The sequence below is a fragment of the Heloderma suspectum genome, chromosome Z (assembly GCF_057233095.1).
Source record: "Heloderma suspectum isolate Gila_16-S chromosome Z, 16-S_ref, whole genome shotgun sequence".
In the NCBI taxonomy this organism is placed as follows: Eukaryota; Metazoa; Chordata; class Lepidosauria; order Squamata; family Helodermatidae; genus Heloderma; species Heloderma suspectum.
In genome coordinates, this window is record NC_139476.1 from 12,731,661 (window position 1) to 12,751,576 (window position 19,916).

Below are 19,916 nucleotides of genomic sequence, written 5' to 3' on the forward strand. Positions count from 1 at the left end.
AGCCACAAGCATAATCTGGCTTTAAGGACCCCAAGGGGATGGAATAAACGGGAAGAGGAGGGTTCAACATCGTATTTTCTCGGCCTTTGGGTCGTTAACAAACATAAAATAGTAAAAATGAAATCACTGGTTGCAAGAGTTACATCGCTGGCTCAGGAGGACGGAAGTGACTGTGGGGATCACCGTTAAGGGAAGTTAAGCTGTGCAAAGCCTCTGCGTGTCAACACTTAAACCTCTTTGCTGGCAGCAAATGATACTTTTCTGAAGAGGCTGCACATGGAAATGTTCTCTCTCATTTAGCCCAGGAGAAAAGGGAAGGGTTTGATTTCACTCTTGAAATTATACCAAACTTCTTTGTATTATACCAAACTTCTTCTGAGATCTGCAGGTGACATTTAAATCATCGGCAGGGCAGGGGGGAAGCTGTTCCAGACACAAACACTCCTTGGGCTTCTGCTCCAGGTACGTTCCCTCCCTCCCACCCCCTGCCACATACCTAAAGTATTGCCAACTATGAATAAAACTATTCCGAGAAGGGGAGAGGACGGAACTCTGTTGGCTTCCCAACTTTCTGCACTTTGCATTAGGACCCTTCCCCAACCTGCAGCCCTCCAGGTGTGATGGACAACAACTCCTATCATTCCCAGCTGGCATGGCCTGGTTAGGGATGATGGGAAGTCCATCCCTTAACCACAACTCACTCTCTCTTTCTCTGTGTGTGTCTGTGGAGGATGACGAGACTGGTGTGGTTCGGAGTCCTCTGGAAGGCACTGTGCCTCTCTCAAACCTGGAGCCATGCTAGAGCCCCAAAGAGTCATAAATCACTGCAAACCACTAATTAACCTTGCTATAACTATTGTAGCAAAGGTATTGTCCTAGGGACAGTTGGCTGGTGAAAAAAACCTGTGCTGATTTCATGCTATGAGTTTTAAGAGATTAAGGGCACAATCCTATGCATGTTTAGAGAGGAAAAAAGAGCCTACAACTCCCAGCGTGCCCCAGCCAGGCTTGCTGGGAGATGAAGGCCTTTTTTGTCTAAACGTGCATAGGATTGCGCCCTAAAGGGAACAACCCTATTGGGTTGACACTCGCTAGACGGAAGCATCCAAACTCAGAGGCTTCCAAGTATCCTATGCCCTGCTGGCACGGTGGGAGGAGTGACAAAGGCAATTTTTGCCTTTCTGCCCTCCTTTTTCAACTACTCGAGATGGGCCCTCTGAGCCCATCTAGAGGAGCTGCACTGCTGGGGGTGGGCCTGGACAGGCCATTCGGTTTTGCGTAGCCCAGCCTCTCCTCTACCCTCCGTGCCCACTGAACACCCCTCTTCTGCCCTCTCCGAGGTCATCTGGGGCTGCTTTTGCAGCAGCTGTTTCCACGGTGCCTACGAGGGGGTGGGGGAGAAGGAGGGAGGAAAGATTGGATCTCGAAGCCAACCTCCTGAAGTCACAGCAGTGCCTATGGCTTTGAGAGGGGGAATCCCAAAAAGCCTGTGGCCTCTGGGATGCTCTCCAGGGACTGTAAGACCACACCCAGGGGTAAGAGGGGAAAAAGGCCCCTCGGCTCGGTTCGTTGGCTAGCTGACGGCCCAGTAAATCAACTAGACATGGGTAAGCTTCTGGATCAGACACGTGTTTATTACGAGGCTCACAGGCACTCTGTCAACAAAGGGGCAGAGAGCCCCGAATGTTCCGCGGGGCAGAGTTTTATACAGGGAAATACGTCACATATAGGGAAGAACTCTAGCCATGCTCTATTAGACACATTACTTGGATTCCTGCAATGAGCAGGGGGTTGGACTCGATGGCCTTGTAGGCTCCTTCCAACCCTACTATTCTGTGATTCTATGCTTACATACACCCTCTGTTATCTGGAGAGGAGCTGAATGTTCTTTCCCTGGACAGGATGGACGCTCACCAGCCACTGACACTCAGTTACTGCACAAAGTGCAATGTTATCAACCCACAGCCTGGGGAGGAACCCATCCTCCCTTTGAATCTCAGAGAAAACTGCTGACAGGCTGTAATCTATTTCTCACAGACTGTGTTGCCAACACAAGGGTGAGTTGGTCCAACAAACATGAAATAACTCTGGTTAACACTTTAAGTACAAGCATCTATTGGACACCTTAGGCAGATGTTCAAAGGAATTATAATAACTGTGTTGCCAATCTAGGGTACACACAACACATTAAGTAGTGAGGTTAAAGGGTTCTTTCCTCAAACTTTAGTCTCCTGCTGGGCCACAGTCCTCGGAGCTGCAGGCGAGAACGACTCTGCTTGTGAACAGATCGAGGAGAAGCAGCAGGCAGGCAGGCAAATGGGCCAGGTAGGTGCTCACCAGATGCAGCAGGTGATTGCTGGAGCCCCTCTCTTAGTCTACTGATTCAACTTGCATATGGGCCAAACAAAACCAATCGTTCCGATACATATTCTGGGAGCACCTCTTTAATGAGAGAGCAATCTTATAGTCCCTGGGTGAGCATCTTAGGGACCATAGGATGGGTTGCAAAACCCCTTCCAAGGACGGAGACAGCACTCCAACCTCGGAAGGGGGAGTCAGAGATCCGGTCCCCACCTCCTTGTGGAGAGAACCATGCCAGCAGCGTATCTGAGGTCAGAAAATTGTCCTTGGAGAGAGGGAAAAGGAGGCATTCTGGTGGGCAGGGAGGGGAGGAGAGGAGACGAGACAGGAAAGACCAAGATATGATTTATCCTGAGCTTCCTCCAGCCTCTTTCCCTCCCCTCCGAAGTGCCCTTGCCAGATGGGCTCAAAAGCCCGTCTAGCAAAAACAGCATGCAACGGAGGCCAAAATCGCCTCCGCCACTCCTCCCACCCTCAGCCTGGCTGGGTATAGGAATCTCGGAAGCCTCTGAGTTCGGGGGCTTCCAAACACGATAATAGACCAATTTAACAGTTTGGTCTATTAAATTAATCTGATGAGTCAGTTAAATTAATTAATCCGATTAATTAAAATGAATTAATCTGATGAGTCAGTTAAAACACTGCAGCCCTGAAAGTGCGCACACAGACCTGTATCTGTACATGCAGCCCGAACAAAGTGGCCTGCATGCATCCTTGCCTTACCTTTCCGAGAACAGGTCTCCTCTGGATCTTGGCCCTTCTTCCACATCTCTGCCAGTTTCTTTCTGTAGTACAGAAACTCCGGGCTGTTCTTATCATGCAGAAACCTGGGGGTGGGGATGGGAGAGGAGGGAATAGTGTCCGTAAGGCAGAATGTGAGGCCTGTGGGCCAAACCCTTGTGAGGTTCCAATCTGGCCCACCAAGGTTCTCTAGGTGGCCACACCCCCTTCCCCTGGCCTGACCTACTCTCCTGAATGTTGATTGGTGGGTTGCCGGCTATTCTGGTGTTCCCCCCCCATTCTTAAAATGCCTCTCCTAAGGCTTAATTACTACAATATGCTGGTATTTCTGGCCCCACCCCTTTTGCCTTTAGCCCCACCCACCACTGAATGAGGCCCCCGAGAGTTTTTCTGAAAAGTAATTCAGCCCTCAGGCTGAAAGAGGTTCTGCACTCCTGGTGTAAGGGAATCGGATCCTGGGCAGCTGTGCTGCAGCTGTGGAGAAGAGAAGGGGCACGGCAAGAGAGGAAGAGCAAGTGAGGAGACTTGGCGCCAGACACTTAGGGGTCCCTGGGGCCCAACGCCGCGTGCCCCCCTCCCTCCCAGGGACGTACGCAAATGCCGGGTTATCCTTGCAGTCCTCCAGCGCGACTTTCTCCAGATCTGGGCCCCCTTCGGCCACTACCCTGGCCAGCTTCTCCACGACGCGGCGGGTCCTGATGTCCTCTGGGGGACAAACTTTAAGCAGGCTGTCAGTACTGGGGCTCTACTCACACCCCCAACAGGCACATTACCTCTAAGAACCACCGCAGTAGGCACGAGTTGGTGGGGAGAAGTGGGGTGGGGTGTAAGGGGTGGGGTGGGGGGAACGAGGAGAAAGAGGATGAAATAATGGAGCCACGGCAGACACAAACACAAGCCTGATGCTTTCAAATCGGGGTGTGCCGGGGAAGGCGGCGGCTGGCAGGGCTGGCCTTGGGAGATCTATGAGGCACAGTCGCTAAAGGGGATATCCTTGCCGCTTTTCCTTCCAAGCAGAGCTCAGTAGAGGGAATGGGGAATGTGTGGTGGCAGGTGGAACAGCTGCTCTCCTCCAGCCCCCCCAGCCCCAGCTGGTCGAACCCATGCTTTGCATGCAGAAGGTGTCCAATCCCCAGCAACTCCAGTTAGAAATTCTAGGGAACAGCAAGTAATGGGGGGAAAGCTCCTCTCAGCCCGAGACCACGGAGATCTGAAGCCATCCAGAGGAGGCAATTCTGGGGTGGAGGGATGAATAGTCTATAGTGGTAGAAGGCACTGCCTTATAATCCGGAACCAGCCCTGTGGCATTAAGGGATGGTATCTCAACATGTGAGGACGTGTGGTGGAGTAGACGGTGTCTGACAAGGACAAGGGCTTCGAATCCCCAATTGCCATGTGCCTTGTGAGTTATCTTTTTATTTTTAAGTTTATTTATACATTTGTGACTTGCCTTTCGGCCCAAACAGGGCTGTCAAGGCGACTTACAATCCAGACGTAAAACAATTTCAAAGCTTTAAAACTTTAAGACCACTTTGGAATCTTTTAAAATATCACCACCAGCAGATTTAAGAGCAGGGGGAGAAAAAAATCTTAAAACAGAGTGCAGAGTGAATATGCTTAGGGCACAATCTTATGCATGTTTAGGGAGAAAAAAAGTCTGACAACTCCCAGCATTCCCCAGCTAACCATGTTGGGAGTAATCAAGACTTTTTTTTCTTTTCTCATGTGCAAATGCTTCTTGTCCAGCTAGCCCTGTATAGTCTACTCAACTCTGACTGACAGCAGACTTTCAGGAACTCAGGCAGAGACCTTCCCAATCCCCTACCACTTCATCCTTTTGACTGGAAATGCCAAGATTGAACCTCGGACTTTCTGCATGCAAAGCAGGTGTTCTGACACTGAGCTACGGTCACCTTTCAGCCGAGGCTACCTCCCAGGGTTGGCGTGAGAATAAAGTGGGTGAGAGGAGAATCATGTTGCCTTGAACACTTTGGAGGAATGGTAAGGCGAGTATTAATTATTCTTGTCATTATAGTCATCGCTGTTTCTACTGCCACCACTACAACCAATAATAATACTAATAAGCACAGGACCAGAGTTTTGGCTATACAGCGGGGATGGGGAACGGGTAGTTCTCCAAATCTTGTTGGGCTCCAGCTTCCATCATCCCTCACCACTGAACACGCTAGCTGGACTCCACAGGTTGCTCCCCCTTGCTATGCAGCAGGAGTGGGGAACATCTGACCTTCCAGATGTTGTTGGGCTGAAACTCCCAGCCTCCCTCGCCAATGGTGGGGCTGATGGAGGACCACAAGCGGCCCATCCCCACTATATAAGAAAGGAAGGCGGCAGCAATGGTGTGTGCTCTCTCTCGCCAACAGAGTCATGACCCAGAGCTGCCTTCCCCAAACCTGGTGCCCTCCAGATGTTTTGGACTTCAGCTCCTATCAGCCCCAGCCAACATGGCCAATGGTCAGGAACTGTAGTATGGGACTTGTAGTAGCAAACATCTGGAGGGCACCAGGTTGGGGAGGGCTGCCTCTGAGGAGCTCACGTTGCCGGCTGCTTCCCAGGAGCGCTGGGAACAAAGGCTAAGGTGTCACCCTTCTGCAGAATTTAACGGGCCACTTTTAATGGCTACCTCTGAGTGCTTTACCTATTGGACCGCTGTTGTTTTTGATTACCGGTGCATGTATATATTCCTTTTATCTGTTTGTTGTGAGCTGCCCTGGAACGTGACAGAAAGGCAGCATAAAAATATTTCAAGCAAAAGATAAAAATAAAGCATTACGGCTGCGTTTGGATGTCACACCAAGCCATGGTTTACTGAGACATTTATGAGATTAGCTGCTGCCTAGGTTCCCTCCTCCCCACCTCCTGGGTGATCAAGGAGTTTACAAGCTCCTGTTTTTAGTTAACTGCAGCTTTCCTTGTTGTCCGAATCTGGAACTGTGCTAACTTTGGTCACTCTCAATGAGCCAGCTTCAGAGTCATGGTTTGAAATGTAGCATAGTTCAATGTTAACATTTATTATATTTACAGCCTGCCTTTCTGCAAAAAAATAAAAAATGGTGCCAGGCTGACATCTTGCTGACATGAAGAACTGTTGTTAACGAATTGTGAATGCAAAACCAAACACTTCCAAACTCATCCTTCCAGCTGCACAGGCCACGAGAAAAGGGGTGAAGAGCGAGGGCCTGGGAGGAAGCTACACTTGCGTACGTCTTGCTAAACCACAGCAAAGCGTGGCTGCAGAATGTGGCCTGCCTAAGTTCTCTTTCAATCTCTGCACCTCCCTGGCGACTCCAAGGACCTCATAATGCACGGCCCTTATGGAGAGACAACTGGCAGGCATCTGAACTAGAGACAGACAGACAGATATCCAGGCCAGGACCAACACGCTTCCCAACCAGACTGAGTGAGGGCCAAACTCTACTGAAGCTGCCAGCAAAATCAGGGCCGGGCGGGCGGGTCGTCCCTCTGTTAACATGTATCACCTTGTATCGTGATGTTACAACATAACGCAAGAGCTGTACTAGGCACGATAGAGGAGAGAAGAGCCATCTAGCAGCGCTGCTGCTGTCAACCACTGTGCGTATTCTGAGCCAGAACAACTGTTCCGCCTGGTCACTCATTAACGCTACTACACCGACGCACCTTCTCGTCCCCCCCTTTCTTCTGCCTCCCCTTCCCCCGCTTGGCGTTACATCCACAGGAGACGTTTAAGCGCTTAAACAAGCCTTCCCCAAACTGCTGCACCCTCCATATGTGCTGAACTACAGCCCCCACAATCCCCGGCTAGCAGGGAGCGCACCAGGGTGGAAAAGGCGGGCTTAAACATGAAATGACATTTACAGCTCCCCAAACTTTTTCTTTTAAGAGATGGGAAGCTCCTCAAGGCCAAGGACTTATCTTACACGGACACGCCGATGGTGCCAGAGAAAAACAAACACCACGCCACCACGGGAACTTACTTTTGATCTCCAGCCACTGTTCATAGTCTTCTTCCTCCTCCTCGTCTGGAGACTGGAACACACTCAGCCGGTTGGTTACGGGGGTCTGTTTGGAATGGGTATAGTTCTTGACTTGGTTCAGCATGCTGGTGACGCTGAGGTTGGGGCGCTTCCCGGTCAGGGGGGCCTTCTTCACGGCATTGACAGCTGGAGGGTTTGCCGCAGAGGCCTCAGCGGAACTGGAGGAAGCACCTACAGGGTGAGGAGGACAGGAAGGTGTGGAAATTGGTTTATGCGAGCTGGCGGGATACAGCAGCTAGGAACAAGAGCTGCTTCAAATTCCTCCCAAAATCTCACCAGGCTGCCTTAGGCTAGCAACCGCCACTCAGCCTCAGTCCACCCATCTGCAATATGGCAGCCACGGGGTCCTCCTTTGCAGGGCTGTGCTGGGGATTTCCAATATAATGTACATGTAACACGGAGCACCTTTTATCAGCTTAGGCTGACATACCAACTACGCCCTTATCTGGCTAGAGAGAGCCTAGTACAGTTATCCATACTCTGGTAACCTCTCGTCTGGATTACTGCAATGCGTTATACGTGAGGCTGCCTTTCAAAATGGTCTGGAAACTTCAGCTGGTCCAAAACAGGGAAGCAAGATTGTTAATGAGAGCTAGCCAACAAGATCACATTACGCCAGTACTTTTCCAGCTGCACTCACCACCAGTCCCTTTCTGGGCCCAATTCAAAGTGTTGATATTAACATTCAAAGCCCTAAACAGCTTGGGGCCAGGTTACCTGACGGATCGTCTCTTCCAATATGTACCTGCCTGCACCCTAAGATCATCCTCAGGGGTCCTTCTCTGGGAGCCCCCGCCAAAGGAAGTGAGGCAGGTGGCTACCAGGAAGAGGGCCTTTTCTGCTGTGGTCCCCCGCCTGTGGAATGAGATCCCAAAAGAGGTTTGCATGGCCCCTATGCTGTACTCCTTTTGACACCTTTTTATTTTCCTAGGCATTTTAGCATTCTAGACTTTTACCTCTGCTGTTTTAAGTCTGTATTTTAAATCTTCACATTGCTGTTAGGCTTTATTCTGATTGTACTTTTCTATTGTAATTTTAAGCTTTTATATTTTATATTGTTTTATGCTGTACTTTGTGGTTTTAATTTTTGTGAACTGCCCAGAGAGCTTTGTCTATTGGGCAGTATAGAAATGTAATAAATAAACAAACAAACCAACCTTCATTTCATTTATTACATTTCTATACCACCCAATAGCCAAAGCTCTCTAGGCAGTTTGTAAAGATTAAAACCTTAAAAATGCATTAGAAACATATAATAACAAAGAAAGGATTCTAGTCCTTATGATTCTAAAGACAGAACTGAAAGCACGTGAGCACTGAAATCTCCAAAACCAGACCTGGAATCAACAGAATGGTCACTGGTAGGGAAACCAGGGGGCAGGGGGGTCTTCTCAGTCCCTAGAGTAACACACCAAGGGGGGGGGGTAAATCTGCAGGTTTGGCTATCCAGAAGCCTCCAGGGCACACTGAAGGCCTTGTAAGGCCTTGCTGAAGAGGTCATTGAAAAATTCAACCTTGAATTGTTTCACTGATTGTATCCCACCCGGAGATCGATTGATCCAGGGCAGGGCGAAAATATTTAAATAAATAAATTACCCAAAATGCTTCGAAGAACTACGACATAAACACCAAGGAAAAATTACTACACATCTGTCATTTTTTTACAGATGAGTTTCTAAAACTTAAGAATGATTTGGGGCTTGTTTCTCTCCCTTAGGAAATGATGGGATTTTTAGTCCAACTTATCTGGGGAGCACCAGGCTGCTCTGGAACAGAAAACAAATTTATTCCATCATCTACATGGCAGCCCTTCAGATATTGAACAGCATCTCTGATTTCACCTCTTAAGTGCCAAAAGGAAGAGAAGCAACCACCTAAAACTGAGGAACATGCACCATCACTGTGGGGCCACCACTGAGAAGACACTGCAAGATCAATCTCAGCGTCTGGTGTTTGGTGGGGCTGGTCTTTTTAATGCTTTTTGATTTCATTATTTGTTTAATTTGTAATTTTAAGTATAAGTCCCCCATGGGAGACCTTCCTATGGCACAAAGGCAAGGCATAGATCTTTTTTTTTAACCAAACAATGAATAATAGAGGGAGAACGGTAATGCGCTGTTCATGAAGAAAACTTACCACTTCCCATCTTCTCCTTCTGCAGCTTGAGGAACTGCTGAAGAAAACTCCCGTCGTTGGCAAATTTGTTAGAAACGGAGCTTTCGCCATCACCGCTGTCGTCGCTGAAAAGAGGGAAGGAAGTTAAGGGTCACAGTGCTGAAGGTGAGCATGGAGCTTTGCTTGAGGCAGGTTTCCCCGGAATCCTAATAGATAAGATGCAGGTGCTTTTTTTTCCAGAATTAAAATTAAAATCACAATCAAAAGTGTTAAAAGGTTGTTTTATATTATGCGATTTTTTCTTTAAATGGGCAAGGAATCTGTTGGACTCCCATCAACCATATCCACCACCGACAAGCGTGTGTCTCCTGACTGGGAGAAGACCAAAGCAGCCAAATGCACAGGGATGCAACAGACACCCTCCCCTAGGGATGGGTAATTCAACTCCGCCCCCTGCATCAGGAGTGATGGGATCGTCTCATCATGCTCAACGTAGAACCACAGCAGAGGCAAGCCCAGAGCAGCTAGTCACGCAGAGATGCAACAGTCAGCCCAATCTGTGGATGGGCTCTTCTGCTCTCTCGCCCTCTTTCTTTGCATCGGGGGTGTCTGAAGGATCCAGTTGCGCTCAATGCACAGACACAAGGAACACCCATCCCCTAGCTGAGACTGAGCAGAAGAACACAATGTAAGTTGAAAGAGGGAAAGAAGAGAGAAAGCAGGGACATTCCACCAGCCCTGGTGAAAGTCTACTTAATTCTTTTCCTTTTCCCATCCCCTCATTTTTTCTTTGCGTGTCTTCTTAGACTGCAAGCCTTGTTCTGCTGATTGACTGTAAGCCACTCCAGGAGCCTTTTTTTTTTTTTTGGCTGAGGAAGGGTACAAAAATACTTTTAATAAATACAGAGAAGCACATCGTACAGAGCCACAACAGGCACTTCTACCTCAAGCATCCCATCACACCTGATACCAAGACGTAGCAAGAGTAGTTGCCCACTCGGCAGAGGCCAACTGGGATAAGGCATCGCCACGTTCAGAGACTAAGCAAACAGCCTCCTCCAAAGGTGGATCTTTTTTGGACTTTTGGACTAAAAAAAGGAGGTCTTTGTGACTTAAGGCGATTTATTGCTCAAGTGAGCACGCCCAGGCGCACCATTTTGGGATGACCAGCTTAAGAGACAACCTACACTGAGTCAAGGCTATGGGCCTGTTCACACAACACACTAACCCACAACTCAGTGGTTGAATGTGGGTAGTTGCTGAACTATGGGGTGTTTCTTGAACCGTTGCTTAGTGGGTTGTCTGAACCGAGGACAATTTCCACGGGGGTGGCTCGTTAACCGTGCAGTGTGGCTTCTTAACCACCCTGAACAACCCAACAACAACGCATGGGTTCTCAAGGGGGCTCATTTGAGAAAAATAAGCCACATTGTTAACAAGCCACCCCGTGGAAAATGTCCTGGGTTTGGACAATACTCTAACCCATGGTTCAACAACAACCCACACTCAACCTCTGCGTGTAGGCTAGCATGTTGCGTGAACCCAGTCTCCCTGTCCATCCAGCCAGTGTTGTCTATTCTGGCTGGTAGCACCTCTCCTGGGGTTCAGACAGGGATGCTTCCTGTCACATGCCAGCTAAGCCTTTCAACTGGAGAGGCCAGGGACCTCCCACATGCAAAACAGGTGCCCTGCCACTGGGCTGCCTTCCCTCCTCATTTTAGACCAGCCTTCCCTCCAGATGGGTTGGACTGCAACCCCCCTGCCACCTCTCCAGGTTGAGGAAGGCCGATTTAGACCTTTCACAGGTCTCTTGCACTCTGGTCCCCCGCTATCAGCGCATTGGAAAGGAAGATATAACCCAATGCCCACCCCCACCTCACGCACTCGCTAGCTTGGGAGGCCTGCTGGCTGGCCAGGTGGTTCCTCTTGGCCTGCCGCTCCATCTTGGCCTCAATCTCGCGCTTCTTCTGGGCGATCAGCTTCTCCTGGTGGAGAATGTTCACATTGGTCTTCACCGATTTGGGCACGGTGACGCCGAACCACCGGCTGGCTTTTCCTGGTCAGAGAGAAGACAAGGCAAGGAGAGAGGAACAGGTCAGTTCCTGCTGGATTACACCACTTCAAAATTGCAGGCAGTGGGTGGGAAGGGAGATCAGATGCCTAAACCACCTCCACTGTGAAAATAAAGGATTTCCTACATGTAGAGAACTAGTTGTTCAAGGAGAAGGTTACCCAGATAAATCCACCAGGGCTGCAATCCTATGCATCACAGGTCCCCAACCTTTCTGGACCCCTGTGGGCACATTCGGGAATTTGAGAAGCTGCTGTGGGCACCACCACAAAATGGCTCCCACAGAGGATGTGGCTAGTCACACAATGGCTGCCATTATGTGGCTGGCTGAAAGTGAGCTAAAGGGGTGGGAGGGGGGAGAGAAATAGTGATGCTAGAGGCAGAGAGGGAAGAGTAAACAGCAAGGTGAGGAGGTGAAGAGAGAAACAAGAAAGCTAGAGGCAGGGAGGGAGGAGGAAATAGCAAGGCAAAGGGGTGGAGGGGAGAGAAAGAGCGAGGCTAGGGGCCTCTTTAAATTTTGCTTTATTCATTCATTATATATTAATATACTAGATACTAGGTTTGTAGTCTTTGCTTATTAATTTAGATTATATGGTCATCTAATAGTGTGTTTATATTCCCCCTTCACCCATTGGTATCGTGTGTGCGTGCGTGTGGTAAGTTTAATAAAAAAAATTTTTTTTAAGTTAACTATATGCAACCTCCAGGATGAGGGGATTTATGTCTCTGAATACCAGTTGCTAGGGAACACAAGTGAGAGTGCACTATTGCACTCACATCCTGCTTGTGGGCTTCTCAGAGGTATCTGGGTGGCTCCTTCGTGAAACAGGAAGCTGGACAGGTCTTTAGTCTGATCCAGCATGGCTCTTGTGTCCTTATTTTATTATGAAATTGTTAGCCACTTTTCCTTACAAAATAATCCCAAAGCAGGGTACACCACCAATAAAACACAGTAAAAATGGTAGGCCTGTTAGTCTATTGATAGCCAGATGGTAGCTGTGTTAGTCTATTTCAGCAGAAGCAATAAAAAGCCTTGTGGCACTATAAAGACCTACGCCTGTATTCTGACAGAATCTTTCATGGGTCCACTTCATCAGATGCATGGAGTGTTACGGAGAGTTTCACGTTCATATACAGTATATATGGTGGTAGAGGTAGGAAGAAGTGTAAACAGTGAGGTCGGAAGGCAATGAAATGCAAACAGTACTGAGAGTGACAATCATATTGTTAACAGTGGTCATTCACAGTGCCATTGTTGCCAACCCAAATGTCCTGGCACCAGGTAAGCCAATTAACACATGTAGTGAGATTTTTTTAAAAAAATCTTTTATCAAGCCTCTTCTCCATTTTATCCCCACAACAACAACCCTGTGAGGTGGGTTGGGCTGAGAGTCTGTGACTGGCCCAAAGTCACCCAGTGAGCTTCCACAGCCGAACGGGGCCTAGAACCCGAATCTCCTGGCTCCTAGTCCAACACTCTCACTGCTACATCACGCTGGCTCTTGTCTTCTTGTTTCTCAACGTTTAATTTGTTTTGTTTTAAGTACAATTATAAAAAAGGACGAACTAAATCCTTCCCATCTACTCAAATCACCTCAGAGATCTACCGCTGTTCTTCGAATTGGCCTTTACCCTTACCCTTTCAGGCAGGCATTTGGGGTGGGTTAGGGTATTTTAAAACAATGTTTTAATGTATAATTTTACTGTTTTAAATTGTTATGCTGTACATCGCCCAGAGTGGCTGGGTGACCGGCCAGATGGGCAATTAAGAAATTTAATAAAATAAATAAATAAATACTATTATTTGTGCACGCTGCTCTGAAATCTTTAGAAGTCAGTGTTGTATAAACACTGAGAATCACAGAATAGTAGGGCTGGAAGGGGTCTACAAGGCCATCAAGTCCAACCCCCTGGTCAATGCAGGAATCCAAGTCAGAGCATCCCTGACAAATGGCTGTCCAGCCTCGTCTTGAACGCCTCCAGCGTGGGAGAGCCCACCACCTCCCTAGGGAATCGGTTCCATTGTACTATTGCTCTAACAGTCAGGAATTTTCTCCTGATGTTCAGCAGGAATCTGGCTTCCTGTCACTTGAGCCCATTATTCAGTTTCCTGCACTCTGGGAGGATCGAGAAGAGATGCTGGCCTTCCTCTCTGTGGCAACCTTTCAAGTTCTCGAAGAGTGCTGTCCTATCTCCCCTCAGCCTTCTCTTCTCAAGGCTAAACATGCCCAGTTCTTTCAGTCCCTCTTCATAGGGCTTTGTTTCCAGTCCCCTGATCATCCTTGTTGCCCTCCCCTGAACCCTCTCCGGCTTGTCTGCATTCTTCTTAAAGTGCGGTGCCCAGAACTGGAAGCAGTTCTCCAGATGAGGCCTAACCAGTGCTGAGTAGAGGGGAACTAATACTTCCCGGGATTTGGAAGCTATGCTTCTATTAATGCAGCCCAAAATAGCATTTGCCTTTTTTGCAGCCATATCACATTGTTGGCTCATATTCAGCTTGTGATCAACAACAATTCCAAGATCCTTCTCGCTTGTAGTGTTGTTGAGCCACGTATCCCCCATCTTGTAACTGTGCATTTGGTTTCGTCTTCCTAGGTGCAGAACTGGGCATTTATCCGTATTAAATGTAATTCTGTTGTCTTCTGCCCAGCGCTCCTGTCTATCAAGATCACTTTGAATTGTGTTTCTGTCTTCCAAAGTATTAGCTATCCCGCCCAAGCTTCTCCTGATGTTCAGCCAGAATCTGGCTTCCTGTAACTTGAGCCCATTATTTCGTGTCCTGCACTCTAGGATGATCAAGAAGACATCCTGGCCTTCCTCTCTGTGACAACCTTTCAAGTACGTGAAGAGCGCTATAATATCTCCCTTCAGTCTTCTCTTCTCAAGGCTAAACGTGCCCAGTTCTTTCAGTCTCTCTTCATAGGGCTTTGTTTCCAGTCCCCTGATCATCTTTGTTGCCCTCCTCTGAACCCTCTCCAGCTTGTCTGCATCCTTCTTAAAGTGTGGTGCCCAGAACTGGACACAGTACTCCAGATGAGGCCTAACCAACTCTGAGTAGAGGGGGGCTAGCACTTCCCGGGGATTTGGAAGGTCTGCTTCTATTCATGCAGCCCGAAAGCGCATTTGCCTTTTCTGCAGCCACCTCACATTGCTGGCTCATCTTCAGCTTGCGATCTGCAACGATTCCGAGGTCCTTCTCGCTGGCAGCGTTGTTGAGCCACGGAATAAACAAACACAATACAGTGAATGTGCAAAAAAAATAAAAGATGAGGAGAGCAACCAGTGTCCCGCAGAAAACTATGTTAGTCTCTAACTCCGAGGCGGCAGCAAGGAAGGCGGTGGATAGAAAAGGGCCGCTAAGGCCCAGCGAAGGAAGCGGGGAGGGGTCTTTTTCCCCACACAGGTGGCTGCCTACGGGTGGGCCTGGGCCAACCCTTTGGGGAAAGGCGGGGGGAGGAAGGGGAGACTTACCTGGGCGGGTCTGGGAGGGGCCGAAGAGGGGGAGACTCACCTGGCGCATCCTTGCCGCTCTCCATGGCTCCTACGGCTGTCCCCACCCCGCCCTTGTCCCACAATGCACCGCGCGCGCCCCGGGCTTCCCCGCAGCCTTGACCTGAGTGACGGGCAACGAGGCCGCGCGGTGCATTGTGGGGGCGGAGAGAGGGCCGCCCTGGGCGAAGGCCTGCCGGGAATCGTAGTCCAGGCTTTAGGAAAAGAGGGTGGGGGGAATGGGGACCGAAACAGGGGATTCCACTCTGTCCCAGATTCAGAGTCTCTGAGAGGCTGTGGCTGTGGCGTTGTGGTTTGGACGCGTTTTTAGGGAGGGCGCCGCAGCGCGGGAGGGGAGACGGGAGGAAAGGGACTACGATCCCCGTCATGCCCCGCGCGGGGAGCGGGGGCAGCCGCTCCCGCGAGGCTTGCTGCGATCACGCCGCGAGACTTCGACCCGCCCCACCTCTCCACTGTGTGTATTCCGTCGTCCGTGGAGGCCGCTGAGGAACTACACTTCCCATGAGGCAAAGGGGAGGGAGCGGAAAAAGGTTGTTTACAACGTTATTGGAGGGGGGGGGGTGTTAGAGAAATGATTATATTTGTGTTTTGAAATGTATACCTCACCTTGCAAATAAAAAATTCCCAGAATGGCTTACACAATTAATTATCTTTATAATATTCACCACTCTTGATAACTATAGGAGTTTTATTAATTATTGGTACCAATCATTGTTTATTAACAGTTGTATCAGGGAGCAACCTATAAACTACTCAGAACTAAGTTCTATTGTGTTCAAATGGGCATTTCATGGTTCATTTAGGGCACAATCCTATGCATATTTGGACCTTTGTTGTTCAGTCATTCAGTCGTGTCCGACGCTTCGTGACCCCATGGACCATAGCACGCCAGGCCTTCCTGTCCTGCGCTCTCTCCCGGAGTGTGCTCAAGTCCATATTCATTGCATCGGTGATGCTATCTAGCCATCTCATCCTCTGCCGTCCCCTTCTCCTTTTGCCTTCAGTCTTTCCCAGCATCAGGGTCTTTTCCAGAGAGTTTTCTCTTCGCATTAGGTGGCCAAAATATTGGAGCTTCAGCTTCAGTATCTGTCCTGCCAATGAGCACTCAGGGCTGATTTCCTTTAGGATGGACTGATTGGACCTCCTTGCAGTCCAGGGGACTCGTAAGAGTCTTCTCCAGCACCACAGTTCGAAAGCATCGATTTTTCGGCACTCAGCCTTCCTTATAGTCCAGCTCTCACAGCCATACGTTACTACTGGGAAAACCATAGCTTTGATTATGCGGACCTTTGTCAGCAGGGTGATGTCTCTGCTTCTGACTATGCTGTCTAGGTTTGCCATAGCTTTCCTCCCAAGGAGCAAGCGTCTTTTAATTTCGTGGCTGCAGTCACCGTCTGCGGTGATCTTGGAGCCCAAGAAAACAAAATCTGTCACTGCTTCCATTTCTTCCCCTTCTATATGCCAGGAAGTGATGGGGCCAGATGCCATGATCTTAGTTTTTTGAATGTTGAGTTTCAAACCAGCTTTTGCACTCTCCTCTTTCACCCTCAACAAGAGGCTCTTGAGATCCTCTTCGCTTTCTGCCATTAGGGTGGTATCGTCTGCGTATCTGAGGTTGTTGATAATTCTCCCGGCAATCTTAATTCCGAGCTGTGATTCATCCAACCCGGCGTTTCTCATGATGTACTCTGCATATAAGTTAAATAAGCAGGGCGACAATATGCAGCCTTGTCGTACTCCTTTCCCAATTTGGAACCAATCAGTTGTTCCATGTCTGGTTCTTACTGTTGCTTCTTGGCCCTTGTACAGGTTTCTCAGGAGACAGGTAAGGTGGCCTGGTACTCCCATCTCTTTAAGAATTTGCCAGAGTTTGTTGTGATCCACACAATCAAAGGCTTTAGCGTAGTCAATGAAGCAGAAATGGACGTTTTTCTGGAATGCTCTTGCTTTCTCCATGATCCAGCGAATGTTGGCGATTTGATCTCTAGTTCCTCTGCCTCTTCGGAACCCAGCTTGTACTTCCGGTAGTTCTCGGTTCACATACTGCTGAAGCCTAGCTTGTAGGATTTTGAGCATCACCTTGCTGGCATGTGAAATGAGCGCAATTGTACGGTAGTTTGAATACTCTTTGGCATTGCCCTTCTTTGGAATTGGAATGTAAACTGACCTTTTCCAGTCTTGTGGCCACTGTTGAGTGTTCCAGATTTGTTGGCATATTGAATGCAGCACTTTAACAGCATCATCTTTTAGGATTTTAAATAGCTCAGCTGGAATACTGTCATCTCTGCTAGCTTTGTTGTTACTAATGCTTCCTAAGGCCCACTTGACTTCACTCTCGAGGATGTCTGGCTCAAGTTCAGTGACCGCACTATCATGGCTATCAGGGACATTCAGATCTTTCCTGTATAGTTCTTCTGTGTATTCTTTCCACCTCTTCTTAATCTCATCTGCTTCTGTTAGGTCCCTGTCTTCTTGGTCCTTTATCATGCCCATCTTTGCACAAAATGTTCCCTTGAGATCTCCGACTTTCTTGAAAAGATCTCTAGTCTTTCCCTTTCTATTGTTTTCCTCGATTTCTTTGCATTGTTCATTTAAGAAGGCCTTCTTGTCTCTCCTTGCTATTCTCTGGAACTCTGCATTCATTTGGATATATCTTCCCCTTTCTCCCTTGCTTTTTGCTTCCCTTCTTTCCTCAGCGACTTGTAAAGCCTCATCAGACAGCCACTTGGCTTTCTTGCATTTCTTTTTCTTTGGGATGGATTGAGTTGCTGCCTCCTGTACAATGTTACGGACCTCCGTCCATAGTTCCTCAGGCACTCTGTCTATCAGGTCTAATCCCTGAAATCTATTCCTCACCTCCACTGTATATTCATCAGGGATATGATTTAGGTCATACCTGAATGGTTTAGTGGTTTTCCCTACGTTCTTCCATTTAAGCTGAAATTTTGCAACAAGAAGCTCATGATCTGAGCCACAGTCATTTTACTGACTGTATAGAGCTTCTCCATCTTTGGCTGAAAAGTACATCATCAATCTGATTTCGATATTGACCATCTGGTGATGTCCATGTGTAGAATCGCCTCTTGTGCTCTTGGAAAAGAGTGTTTGCTATGATCAGCGTGTTCTGTTGACAGAACTCCATTAGCCTTTGTCCTGCTTCATTTTGTACACGAAGGCCATGCTTGCCTGTTATCCCGGTCATTTCTTGACTTCCTACTTTAGCATTCCAATCCCCTATGATGAAAAGGACATCTTTTTTTGGTGTTAGTTCTAGAAGTTGTTGTAGGTCTTCATAGAACTGATCAACCTCAGCTTCTTCGGCCTCAGTGGTTGGGGCTTAGACTTGAATTACTGTGATGTTGAATGGTTTGCCTTGGATTCGTACTGAGATCATTCTGTTGTTTTTGAGATTGTACCGCAGTACTGCTTTTCCCACTCTTTTGTTGACGATGAGTGCTACTCCATTTCTTCTAAGGGATTCTTGCCCACAGTAGTCGATATAATGGTCACCTGAATTAAATTCGCCCATGCCTGTCCATTTTAGTTCACTGATTCCCAAGATGTCAATGTTCAGTCTTGCCATCTCATGTTTGACCACCTCCAGCTTACCTTGATTCATTGATCTGACATTCCAGGTTCCTAAACAATATTGTTCTTTATAGCATCGGATTTTCTTTTCACCACCAGACACATCCACAGCTGAGTGTCCTTTCGGCTTTGGCCCAGCCGCTTCACTCTTTCTGGCGCTACTTGGAAATTCCCTCTGCTCTTCCCCAGTAGTATATTGGACACCTTCCGACCTGAGGGGCTCATCTTCTGGCGTCATATCTTTTAGCCTTGTGATACGTTCCATGGGGTTTTCTTGGCAAGAATACTGGAGTGGGTTGCCATTTCCTTCTCCAGTGGACCACATTTTGTCAGAACTCTCCACCATGACCTGTCCGTCTTGGGTGGCCCTGCACGGCATAGCTTATGGCTTGACTGAGTTACGCAAGCCTCTTCGACACAACAAGGCAGTGATCCATCAAGGGGATGTTTGGACCTCCCCCCCCAAAAAAAGTCCTACAACTCCCAGCATTCCCCAGCCAGCATGCTGGGAGTTTTAGGACTTTTTTTCATTCTAAACATTCATAAGATTGCAACCTAATTGGATATAATAAGGAACATTTTTTAAAACCAAATACTATCTATCTTTTAAAATTAGTTAAGATTATTACATATTTTAAAGGTAATCCATATGTTAAATAGATTGGATCTAGATTTAGCCATAGAGTAGATCCATTGAAATCAATGGAATTCAAACCCTATTGATTTTAATGGGTCTACTTTAAGTACAGATAAATCTGGACCCAACCAATTCTTAACATTATGAAGTGTGCAATCCTATACACAGTCCTACTGAATGAAATGGGACTCACTGCTGAATAGATATGGGTGAGATTGCACTGTAAGACTGCAGTCCTAAACACTTTTACTAAGACGGGCATGATAAAGGACAAAGAAGGCAGGGACCTAACAGAAGCAGATGAGATTAAGAAGAGGTGGAAAAAATACACAGAATTCTGGCCCCATCACTTCCTGGCATATAGAAGGGGAAGAAATGGAAGCAGTGACAGATTTTATTTTCTTGGGCTCCAAGATCACCGCAGACGGTGACTGCAGCCATGAAATTAAAAGACGCTTGCTCCTTGGGAGGAAAGCTATGGCAAACCTAGACAGCATAGTAAGAAGCAGAGACATCACCTTGCCGACAAAGGTCCGTCTAATCAAAGCTATGGTTTTCCCAGTAGTAATGTATGGCTGTGAGAGCTGGACTATAAGGAAGGCTGAGCGCCGAAGAATTGACGCTTTTGAACTGTGGTGCTGGAGAAGACTCTTACGAGTCCCCTGGACTGCAAGGAGGACAAATCAGTCAGTCCTAAAGGAAATCAACCCTGAGTGCTCATTGGAAGGACAGATACTGAAGCTGAAGCTCAAATATTTTGGCCACCTACTGCAAAGAGAAAACTCCCTATAAAAGACCCTGATGCTGGGAAAGATTGAAGGCAAAAGGAGAAGGGGACGGCAGAGGATGAGATGGCTAG

General features: G+C 48.0%; 1 protein-coding gene across 1 annotated transcript in view; it reads right to left on the reverse strand.

Annotated features, from left to right (window-relative positions):
- SUGP1 (SURP and G-patch domain containing 1) overlaps positions 1–14,893 on the reverse strand; it is a 33,846-nt gene extending 18,953 nt beyond the window's left edge. Inside the window, exons 1-6 of the mRNA XM_084826071.1 lie at positions 14,834–14,893; positions 11,136–11,307; positions 9,273–9,376; positions 7,077–7,307; positions 3,696–3,819; positions 3,085–3,188 (exon numbers count right to left, since the gene is read on the reverse strand). Coding sequence (XP_084682197.1) covers positions 3,085–3,188; positions 3,696–3,819; positions 7,077–7,307; positions 9,273–9,376; positions 11,136–11,307; positions 14,834–14,858 — 760 coding nt within the window. The 5' untranslated portion in view covers positions 14,859–14,893. The remainder of the gene's footprint in view (positions 1–3,084; positions 3,189–3,695; positions 3,820–7,076; positions 7,308–9,272; positions 9,377–11,135; positions 11,308–14,833) is intronic.
- Between the last annotated feature and the right edge of the window lie 5,023 nt (positions 14,894–19,916).